This window comes from Mercenaria mercenaria, unplaced genomic scaffold, assembly GCF_021730395.1.
Source record: "Mercenaria mercenaria strain notata unplaced genomic scaffold, MADL_Memer_1 contig_1469, whole genome shotgun sequence".
In the NCBI taxonomy this organism is placed as follows: Eukaryota; Metazoa; Mollusca; class Bivalvia; order Venerida; family Veneridae; genus Mercenaria; species Mercenaria mercenaria.
In genome coordinates this window covers 5,673-18,136 of record NW_026459445.1, presented here as the reverse complement: position 1 = coordinate 18,136, position 12,464 = coordinate 5,673, and the positions used below count along the sequence as shown (strand labels likewise).

The following is a 12,464-nucleotide window of genomic DNA, read 5'->3' as shown; positions in this document are numbered from 1 at the left end:
GGTCTTATTCGTAATAAGCAAAAAGTTTCTAAAGAAAATGCAAGTATGCAAGGTAAATATAATAAAACTAAAGCAATGTATCATGAATTTACATAAAAAACACTTTTGAGCAGGCCCATAATAGGAAAAAAAATGTGCATTTTTTTACTATTTCAGGGCCTTTATTTTAAAAAAAAGGGGTGGAGCCACCCAAAAAAAAAGAGTATAATTTTTAACCCATGTAAAGATTTGTGCAAGTTTTCAACCATTTATGTTAAAACTTTTGAGCTGGGTGCGTCACAAGGTGAAAATGGAATTTTTGACTTTTTCAGGGCGATAACTTAAAAATAGGGGCGGACCCAAATGAAAAATAGAAGGTGCGAAAGTCATATCATGATTAGGTCATCGGGTTTTTATAAATCTATATCGAATACTTTTTGACTAGACGGTGAAATTTTTTTTGACTTTTCAGGGCCATTATCCGAACTTTGGGGGGCGACCCAGACAAAAATAGGAGGTGCACAATTCATATCATGAAAAGACCATGCAATTTTTTAAAATAAATTTATATGAAAATTTTGTAAGCAGGCGCGTCACAAGGTGAAAATGTGCTTTTTCTTCGGGGCCATCCCTTGAAAATGGGGGCCTAATTTTAAAAAAAGGGGTTTTGGAAATAATTTAAAATAGGGGCGGATCAAATGGAAATTAGAAGTGCGAAAATTTCATACTGATTAGGACCTGCAATTTTTCATGAATCTATATCAAATATTTTTTGAGCTAGCGGTACGAGGTGAAAATGTGCAATTTGACTTTTTTCGGGGGCAAAATTTGAAAAAAAGGGGGGCGGCCCAACGAAAAAAAAGATGCGCAAGTTTTTATCAAAAAAGACTCATGCAAGGTTTCATAAATTTTATATAAAATACTTTTCGAGTAGGTGCATCACGAACTTCGGGGACGAACGGAAACACCAAATTATTCCCACCACTCCAGAGGGTGGGGGTTGGGGGCACAAAAAAGGGGGCCGTTTTTATTGTTTATGTGTAATTTCCGTAAGGCCTTTTACAAAAAAAATCTGCAAGCTATTGAACTAAAAAGAAAGGTCCAATGGTAATTTCCTCCATTTACTAAAGGTTTTTTGTAATGTAAGTAATCTGCAATCTTGTGTTAAACGTTAAATGGGGACTACAACTTTTTCCGTGAAATCGAAACAAAACAAGGGGATAAGACAACAACAATCTTTACATATTCATTTGATTTAACAACCCTTAGCGGGGAAAAAGGGGTCAGGGATCTATTTACTAATGATATTTCCTGAATCATATTCTTTATTTGCTGAGATGTAGCAAACTGTGCTGAAACGGCAGTTAAACTGCAGAAACTTTAAAAAACTAGAGATATGTTTTCAAACTACGGGTTTGGGGGAAAAACTGATAAGACGGAAATTATTGTTTTCCGTAACGGGGGCAACTTAAAAATTATTATGAAAAAATGGTTTGGGGGGGGAAGAAGTTAAAATATATCCTCTGTTTAAAAGTATGGGGGATTATTATTCCCCCCCAAAATTTATTTTGGGAGTTCTGCACAGCCAGGAAAATTTTTGGGCTAAAGCTAAAAAACCCCAATTTCAATTTATTTGCTATCAAAAACCTTTGGAATCCCCACACTGAACGTTTAAGTTTTTTTGATGCAGTATAAAACCCAGTTTAGTTACGGGTCCAACTGGGGGTACAGTATTTAAATTTTACTAAAGCGGCAAACAACTTTAAGAAGCATCTTCGTGTAAAAATATACTATAATGTATTGTTGGGGGAAGCGTCCCCACCTTTATTTTAAACAACTTTAAAAATTAAAACGGGTATTGGTGTAAATTATTACGTATGCAGAAAAAAAAAAACCCAAAATTGTTAAAGACCAAAAAAAGACAAATACAAATCACTAAAAAAGGGGGGTATTTGGCTACTAAGGGAAAAAAATATGCTGTTACATAGGTTTGGGATATGTCTGGATATAAAAAGAATAGGGGAATCAATATGGTTATTCAAATGTTCAAAAAACGCTTAAAGATTGTTTTAGTCAAATTGCATAAAGATAAAACAGCTCAAGCGCTGTGAACATTATAAACACTTTTAAAAACTATAAAACGAACGATACCTGCATCTGATATGCCCTTTTTTAAAAAATAAAATTGTTTTTGCGAAATTAGATGATCAAACCATAAGTTTAAAATTGAAACAGGTAGACATATGAATATCCCTCGAGATGCAAGAATCTGTCAGTATTGTGTAGAAAACATTTATATAAATGTTGTAGAATGTGAATTTCATATATTTTTCCAATGTCCAAGATTCGTAATCAATATCTATACAATTGGTATACATTAGGTACTACTGTAAACGACTTTTGTGGATTGTTAAAAACTGATAATCCTGAAAAAACTTAAGAGAATAGTAGTGTTTGTTCAACATTTACTGAATACAAAGATTACAAAATGTGAATGTTAAGGAAGAATACTCACTTTGTTTAATATGCAATACCTAAAAGAGTTGTCTTTCTTTGATAGACCAGGTACACAAACTACATGTCTATACTTGTATGTATATGTATTATTAATTACAAAATTGAAATTAGAAATGAAACAGATAGACCTTAATATTCCTGCTTATACAAGTATCTGTCAGCACTTTAAAGAAAACATTGAAAAAAATGAACTTCATATTGATGTTGTAAAATGTGAATTTTCTGCTATTTTTTCCCAAAGGCAAAGATTTGATGCAATTAGTCATCAATACTTATACGCCTGGTTCACATTGGTTCTACAGTATTTTTTCTAAAATAGCAGTAATTGTTTAACATTTACTGAATAAATAGATTATTGATGTGAATGTTAAAGGGAGAATACTCACTTCACCCAAACATGCATTACTAAAAAGAGTTGTCTTTCTCTTAAATGCTGGGTGCACAACCACATGTCTTACTATTTGTATGCTTATGTATTGTGAGCCGGTGGCCTTTAATGACAAAATAAAATTGTTGAGTTGATGTGAGTTGAGTTGAACTAAGGTAGCGTTATTCAGCTATCTCCAAACACCTCTTTACGCCCTCTTGAAGGGTTCTGAACTTAAGATATTGTTGGTTAGTTAGTTACGGTGTCGTAAGTTGTGGTTAATTCATTTAAATTTAGTGACGTCATTTACGACTAACTGCATTGTATATGATAGCCCACAAGCTGTCTGTTGCTAAACATTACGGGAAATATGTCCATATTAAGTGAATATTATCACTCGCAACGGTTTAATGCCTACAAGAAAGTATTTACATTTCATCAGACTTTATTCCGTAAAAAAACAAACAAAAAAACAATTGTCTGATATTAATACTGCGATGACTTGTAATTAAAATGTTAAAGCAGCTTTACCCTCAACTTAAAAACTAAACTTTTGGTTATATACCAAGTTTTGTAAGGAATGTACGGTATTATTTTAGACTGGGGTATTCATTACTGTACTAGTATTCAAAAAACCTAAAATTCTACTAAACATACTTTCAACTGTGTCGACTTTGCCTTAAAATACCCAGCATCTGCACAGGAGTGTTGTCAAATCTACTTTACCTATAAGGCAAAGAACACTGTTGGGGTTTGTAATAAACAATATCAAACTTTGGCCTTTTTCTGCGATAAAATTAGTCAGTCAACGTTAATGCCCATGGGTTACTTACAAGTCTTAAGCTGTTCTCAACAAATGCCTGGCAACTCCCCCCTCATAAGTCAGAGGTGGAGAATGAATGACCTTAGATATATAGTATTTAGCCAATAATCACGGAGAATAAGAAAGCCTTGCCAGGTATTCGAACCTACTTTGAGTTATTGTGTGTTCTATGAATTATGCTAGCTGAGGGGGAATCTTCGTGTACAATTTAGCGTTCAATTTTAAAAATCATTTTTTCACATGTTTGACATCGCGGGAGAATATTAAAGCCATTACATACACAAACATCTGGGGTTCGGACCTCCACACACCCCATTCTCCTCCGCCCCTGGTTAAGTTTAGCCAATATATTTTAGCATTTTACCATGTATTGAGCATAGGTGACGATCATAAAACGCACTATGTAACATTTCAGCGTGTTTTTAAAAATGTATTTTTACCATCAATGCTCTCAATATTACAAGATATGAAACATCTCACGAACACTAGGGAAACAATAGCCAGTTAAACGTTTAAATGAACCCCTACCAATGAATCACTGGTATCAATCGTCAGATCTGTTACCATTCTGTCAAATGACACCGGTCCCGACAACTGTCACTTGTATTCCGACGAGAAATCAATAAATAATATAAATCAGTCTATCTAAATTCTATGGAACACTTCCCTGCGAATAGATCCCTGCTTTGAACTGCGCATATCGTTGCCGGGTACCAAAATTGATACCGTTTCGACTGCATTATACCGGATGTTCGCTTCAGCACGTGTTACACGAGGTTTGTTTACATAAAAAAGTGATGATCTGGTTTAACATAGCCGTAAGAGTAACAATTTTGGTTCCCGGTTTATGACATGCGCTACACAAAGCGAGGGTCCACCGCAAACAAGTGTTCCCATTGTTCGTGCGATGTTTCATATCTTGTAATATTGAGAGCATTGATGGTAAAAATACATTTTTTAAAAACATGCTGAAATGTTACAAAATGCGTTTTATGATCGTCACCTATGCTTAAAACATGGTAAAATGCTAAAATATATTGGCTAAACTTAACCAGGGGCGGAGGAGAATGGGGTGTTTGGAGGTCCGAGCCCCAAGTGTCTGTGATTACATACAAATGATAATACACTAGTGTAATAAAGCTTTGACGTCAACGTCGTTAACAGTATAGGAGACATTGGTCAAACTGACTTTTTATAACAGTTAAAGAAAGTAGAAAATTTAATGGTTCGACAGGAAAAGCTAATCTGTGATAAAAAGAATATTTCATTTGTGACTTTCCACATTGATCATCTCGTTTAATAAATCAATATGAAAATGCTTTCATGTAATATTCTCTATACACCTTTTATCTATATAGACGTGTCAGCCTGTTTTTTTTATCTTGTTACTTTTCTGGAGGTGACTCTTACATGTATTATGAAATACTTACTGTCAAAAATAAGTTCACGCTAATCGTACAGAAGTGTTATTTTTTTTATTTTTTTATCATTGGTCAGTTCAGAAAACAATGACGGAAACATAATTCAGTCTCACCACGTATTACAGTTCATGGGCTAAATGTCTAAGATTCCAGTAATTTTATGACAGTAAATTTCAACTAAATGTATATATGTGATATAAACGCAACGTGTTTTGTACTGCTATAAAACTTTATAATTTTTGCATTTTTTAAAATAGAATCCAGAGTAACTGTGGTGAAAGAATTTCTATATTTTTTTTATCTAGGCGCGTCACAAGGTGAAAGTGTGTATTTTCGACTCTCTCAGGGGTCATAACTCAGGAAATTGGGGGAGGAGATAAACGGAAAATAGGCGGTGCGTAGTTTCATATCATAATATATTTTTAAGACTCATGCAAATTTTCATTAATTTATATGAAAGACTTTTTAAGCGAGGAGCGTTACACGATGAAAATGTGCATTTTTGACTATTTCAGGGGCAATAACTCTGGAAAAATGGTGCAAAACCAGACAAAATAGGAGGTGTGCAAGTTCATATCATGATAAAGACTCATGCAAGGTTTCATGTATTCATATTAAATACTTTTTGAACTAGGCTCGTCACAAAATTCCGCAAACAGACCAAGAAAGGACGGATGGCAGAATGCACAATACCAAATCTATATGCCCCCTCCACTCTCTTGATGGGGCACAAAACCTGTGCATTTTCATCAATAAAACTGATTTAAAGCACTAAATTTATCCATTAAAACAAACTAAACTCATGTTTGTTGACACAATCGGATGGAAAGACAACTTCAATAAATATAATTCCGCTAGTTCCAGCTTTGTACAATAAGAAACAAACAGATTCATCTTCAGAAAGGTCGGAAAATATAAGTTTTTATACGCTAAGAGAACGCTAAGGGGTGGATTTTTCACCCACAACCTACAAGGGCATTTACGAAGTATCGTAAATAAAGATACTTTCGAGATAGAGAAAATATCTGCTACGAGTACCTTACGAGCCCTTTACAACATCTTAGGACTCAAGGTACCTTCGAAAAAGTGGCCCCTGTCTTTTCTGTTTATTGTTTGTGCTTTACATATCTCTGGTCCCCGTAAAGTCTGGGTACCATCGACATTCAACAGTGCATACATATACTATTTATCAGATATTCTATGGCTCGCTATTCAAACGGACATCGCCGGTGTCGTTTAAGAGAGGTAATATGTTGCTCTGTTCAAATTCAGTGTCATTTGTTGCTTTTGGGAACAACCATTTCTTGTAGGAAAAATTCCATTGAACTGGCTTTGGAAGAATTGTGTTTACCGTTCAGTGGAGAGAACATATTACTAAATATATATGTAACGATGGAGTAGGCAACAGGGGTTAACTTTCTGTTACCTTTCCGGAATCGGTAACTAATAATTCCTATATGTGACTTGTCAAGTTCAAAATTATGGCATTTACTAAGAATATTTTGTAGAAAGTATAACATGCCATGTTGCCTTGTTAAAACTTGAATAGGTAAGTAAACACGGCTCATTACAAGAGGTATACAGTGTCCTGTCACTTGTGTTACAACTAGTCATCTATGAGAAAAAAGTATACACATATATCAAATCATCATTTTCTCATAATAATATACCTCCCAGAATGACCATCTCCATTGTGTATGCAATAACAAATTTATCTGTAATCTAAGAAACTGATATGATAATTTCTGTTAAATTATGGCAATTTTTATCTGTGCCACATGAGTTTCTACAGTATTTGATGCGTGGCCATCAGGAATATTCTTATTTGTATTAGACGGTATTAAGTACGAAAAAAAATGAATCGATGGTAAAAGCTGTATAAAGTATCCGTATGACGCCATTTTGGACCATTCAAACGCGTTTTTTTAACTTTAGATTTTTTTATTTACTTCACAAAGAACAGAAAAATATTGTTCTGTACAGTATTGTACATATGTATCAGCTTTGTCCGATGTGATTTTTCACCAGAACTCTCGACCAGATATATCCCCTTGTTTTATAAAGCATAGCTTGACAGCATAACATACTGCAACTTTCTAAGTACACCCGTACACCTTAATGTATTTTTCTACAGTGATTACAACCACTTCCATTACAGCAACATTTAGTAGCCGAGTCTTAGATCCTTCAGACCTGTAATTTCAAAAACTTTTGCGCTGCCTGAACTATATCTAATTCTTGAAGTTACAGTGCATGCAAATCATAGCATAAATTTCGGTTTTATCGTAATATATCATAGATATTGCAAATAATATGTGATTTTACCACTTAGGAATAAAAAAGGTAAAAGGGTTCTTGAAATATAAAATCATTTATCGTCAAGATCATATTTAGATAGGTATTAGTATAAAGGATCAATATGTGCAGAGTTCATTGTTCATCCTAAGCAATGTTAAAGTAAACTTCGATTACGATTATCCTTAAACTGTTTTTTCGTCAGTGACGTTCTTATCATTTTTCCGATTTCATATTTAGCTCAACGATTTTTTTCCCAACTGTATAATGTGCAGTGCAAATAATCAGGTATTAGAAATAGACTGAATATAAACCAAATCGATTGGGACATAGTTTGTTACTAGTATGATCCTAATTTTATTTTCTATAAACTAGAACATGATGAAAGACTATGTAGTCTTACGTCATTTCTTTCTCCATACCTATTTTAAAGGCCAAAAGGAACCTAGATGTAACATTCACTTGTCTAAGTTGTTAAGAAAAATATAGAATTATATCTCTATTTATTTGTTCAATTAACTATAGAAATTAATCTTTTGCTCTTCAGCCTTTTGAGTCCTTCTTCCATGTTTGCATTTTCAGGGGCATCTAAAGATGTTGTTTTGAAAGATAACACGCATGAAATGGTAAATAAGGTATTCAATATTCCGCTTTAACTTTATTTTCAGTTTTCATGTTTAGTAATATGGGATTAGTAAGGGTTAGGTGTTTTTGTCGCTTTGACTTTTGACTTAATCCTGTCAGTTAACACATTTTCCTCTTTTTGTTCTGTATGTAGTGTTATTACAGAAATCGCCATGCCTATTTAAAGTGTTGTGTATATATAAGCATAAAAGACCGTCTGTATTTTTATTGCTCTCCTTGCTTTTATTATCAAATTAAAAGGCTGACTTGTTCAAACGAATATCAAAGCGACATTACGATAATGTGTTTATTCAACCCTCTTAGTGTTGTTATTATTTCTTAATGGGTTGAACTTCATCTGCTTTCAGTTTCAGGCAAAACCTGTCAAACTTTGGACTTCGTTTAATGAGATATGTTGCAACATACAAACTATTTCTGAGCACTATGGTTTCAACCCTAGTGATTTGAATATTCAGCAGCTCTTGGAGATGGTGGAAAAGTATAAACTTGAAGACAAAGGTAACGTTATTATCTTTATCCATCATATGGATATTTTTGGAGCTTTCATATATAATATTTTAACAGAAAAAAATCTATTTCTCACTTGTTCCATTCGAAATTCAATTTTAATTTGTACTCAGTTTTATACTTTGAAATCTTTCGGGATTTCACATATTGCGTTAATTTTGATTATTCAACAGTCCTACACTATGTTACAATTCCTGTTCGGAGAATTTTTCAGCAAATACTGGTTAGAATTTATTGAAAACATCATAGAAATACTTACCTCCGAGAGGAGATGCGCACATTTTCTTCGTGTGAGACGATTTTTCACAAAGTTATTACCCTTTAATTATTCAACAGTAGTATACTACAGCACAATACTTGTACGAAGTATTTCTCAGCAACCACATGTGTACTGGATGGAATTAGGCTAACCTTCAAAGGAAGCTTAACTGTAAAGAGGAAATGCGCATAGTGTCCTTGTTGCTGGTTTTCGATTTTTCGCCCTTATTATTGCCCTTTTATTATCAGACAGTAGTATACTACAATACAATTCTTGTCTTTTATAACGATATTTCTGTTCTTTCAGGAGATTATGTGGTACATTAGTATAAAGAGTAAAAATAAAAAATATATATATATAATTATATATTTTCAATGTTTTAGTGTTTGTTTTATAACTATAGTATATTATTTGATTTTCCCAGTTATTATCATTTCCACATTTCCGAGTTACTTTTTTTTTTAGTATAAACAAGAAACTGTTACGCGTAACGATATATTGATTGATAAAATGAGATATCTTTGAAGTCTTCAGCTAAAGTACCTTATCCTAGCTATTCTTTTAGTATGGTACCTATAAATTTTTAGGTGGATTATTTTTTTTGATTCTTTGTTGAAAATTTTTTCACATTCTATTGGCACTCATAAAAGACCGTTCAAACGAAATCTGCTGGGTTTTTTTCTATGCTTTCAAAGATCTCTCACAGATTTTTTTAAATTCACAATAGCGATGTTAAGTGTCACAAGTGTTTGTTATATTTTATTGTCTCATAGAGAAGATATATTTTTATTTTCATTTAATTCCTCTTAAGCCGATGGTAACGACGTAGCAAGAAAGGGCGTGAGAGGTGTTGCGTATTCTATTACATTTCCTAAACAGTCCCAATAAAATCATGTCTGCTATAAAGTTGTTTGGCTGCGCTCTATGCTTCCGATGGGTCTATTTACATATTTTTGAAACTATTATAATAGCGGTCTTTAAGTGTCATGTGGCAGCTATAAAAGGTCTACCTGTTCTTGCACTTGGTGTTATATATTTTCTGGTCATTTGAGATCACGGAAATCATTTATTTTTACTGAAATATATTCCCCCTAAGCTATTTCCTATATTTCGTGAGAGTTTTGCACTTCTATTACCAATCACTACAGACTCAATTAAACCATGTCTGCTATTAGTCTCCGGTTTGCATTCTGTGATTTCAAAGGATTTTTTTCACAATTTTATATATCATATTATATAGACGACGAAGCATGATGCACTCTGGCAATAATGGCTTCACGACGTTTATGCTTTATAGTCTTTGACATTTTTGACAGTGCAAATACAAGTTATGCATGATAAAAGTGGAGACGTAGCAAGAAAGGTAGAAAATGAACTGACAGTCAGACTTCAGAGCCGAATGGGCGTGAAATTCAAGACATGCAGAAATGAATCTGAGATAGAGCCCACAAAACCGTTACTCGTATTTTGTGTTGCCGGAACCAGGATAGGATCAGATGCTACTTATTCTATTCAACATATAGCAAGAGAATGTATGACTTTATTTTTTTTCTGTAAACAATTTTTATAGTATATTGTTAGCGTCAGTGATCAAATATACATATCAGAAAAGTAATTTAATAGCGTTTCAGCTACTGGCTGAATAATCTACATTATATTTTTGCCAAGACTCAATGAATAACGGCTAGAAAAGCATATACCTCCAAACGTCTATTCTTGGGTTGTATACATTATTGTGCGTAGCTATTGTGCCCTGATGATGATATATTTAGACCTGCTTGATTTAGTTTTAGTTGACACACTATTTAAAATGTTTATAATTTGGTCTTCATTGCTGCATGGGACAATACTTTTACACAGCGTGTTTACTTTTCATGATTTTAATCATTTTAGATCGGAAATTATCTTGAAAACCAATTTATTAAAATTAAGCATTCAAGTTTGATATTTGTTCACTTCTATTTAAAAATCACGCTTTTTAGATTACAGAAACACCGCATTGTTGATAATCCACAACAAAGAAGAACATTCTCTGCCAGTTAAATCCAGTTCAGATGTTCTAACCGATCGGAAATTTAAAGACTTAGGAGGCATATTTGACTTCGGTTTCACGAAAGATATGGGCATATATGGGTGCAAAATGAATAACAGAAGCTTAGAGAATCTTACTTTGTTTATTACACGACACGTTGCTGAGAAAAGTTAATACAGTCAAGGATTATACATGTCAGAACAGTGTTTGACATATCTATGAATATTATGATTCAAATAGACTAAATCATTTGAAGGATAAAATACAAAGCTTTATCTTAGGAACAAACGCTAAGTGCATACAATTATTCTAGCAATGATTTATCATAGAAACCCATAACAACCATTGGTATAACCAAGTACACTATGATATAATTCGGTGTTGTAATAAAAACGAAATGATTATGCAGTATGAAATGTTAAATGTGAAAATTGATAAAGCATTCAGCATTTATGCTAAACACAGTAAAATGGTATTTATTTCAAAACGGTCAGGGTTGTTTCAATCATATACTAATTTTCATAAAGCTTTAAATAATTTCAGAGGTATAATTAACTGATTTGGTACGCATTCCCAGGAAAAAATGCATTAGCCACTATACATGCTTTTTTTGTTTGATATTTAATATACGTTCAAAGAGAATTAATCATGTGGCTGAGCTTTGAGCGAATGACGTACAGTATTGCTTCTTTGAATGCTTTTTCTGTTTATTTTTTGAAAATGGAAAAAGATACAAAGAGAAATATTGTGTAATCTAAAAGAAACATGTTTACATCACCGGTTCTGTCCTGTGATTCATTTTTCCTTCGCTAAATGATCTACAGATTTTAATTAGTGAGATGATTTCCCATTCTAAAGAAAAGATTCGCAGATACAGAATACCAAAGAGCATTTAGGGTGTATAAATAATTTAGACTGAAGGTTTCTATATTTACTTTACACACAAAGCACACTTAGTATGTGCAACGTACGGTAAAATGCAGATAATTGTTGCTACAGTCCCTGGCTCGCGGATTTTACAAAGTCCGCGCTTCCCCGCGATTGGACCCTAGCACGGACAATTTCTTGAGCCGCGGGGATGCGCGTTTTTTACATGCATCCACGCAACACATTTTACAGCTTGCGACCAAATGCAACAGAATCGATTGCCGTGCTCCGCGATGACGGGTCGCGTCGCATCGCGATAAGGTGCCGCTGGTTCGAGGTGAATTACGATGAATTGCCGCGATTTACAGGTAAATGCAGCGGCCTGTTGTACTGTATGCTGTTAAAGTACAGTAAATTTAAAATTTCAACACTATGACGTGATAAGAAATGAAGAAAGTAAATAGTGTTATATATTTTTGAATCATTTATTTCTTCTTACTATTCTATTTCAAGTATTATTTCCATTAAATTATATAATTTCATAAATGCATGAAAACACGGATTTTAGCTCACCTGAGCAATGTGAGTTCTTGTGATCGCTCGATGTCCGGCGTCCGTCGTCTGTCTGTCGTCTGTCTGTTGTCTGTCAACATTTAGATTTTGTATGCGATAGAGACTGTATTTTTTAACTGATCTTCATGAAATTTAGTCAGAATGATTACCTTGATAAAATCTAGCCCGAGTTTGAAAAT

General features: G+C 33.6%; 1 protein-coding gene across 1 annotated transcript; it reads left to right on the top strand.

The window, feature by feature from the left end:
• Window positions 1–7,984: 7,984 nt before the first annotated feature.
• Window positions 7,985–12,185, top strand: LOC123538581 (uncharacterized; the record flags this gene model as incomplete). The annotated part of the gene is given in 4 exon segments (XM_053532556.1): window positions 7,985–8,037; window positions 8,395–8,545; window positions 10,130–10,345; window positions 10,796–12,185. Coding segments are annotated over 4 exon segments (644 nt in total), but the record flags the coding sequence as incomplete, so codon positions are not given.
• Between the last annotated feature and the right edge of the window lie 279 nt (window positions 12,186–12,464).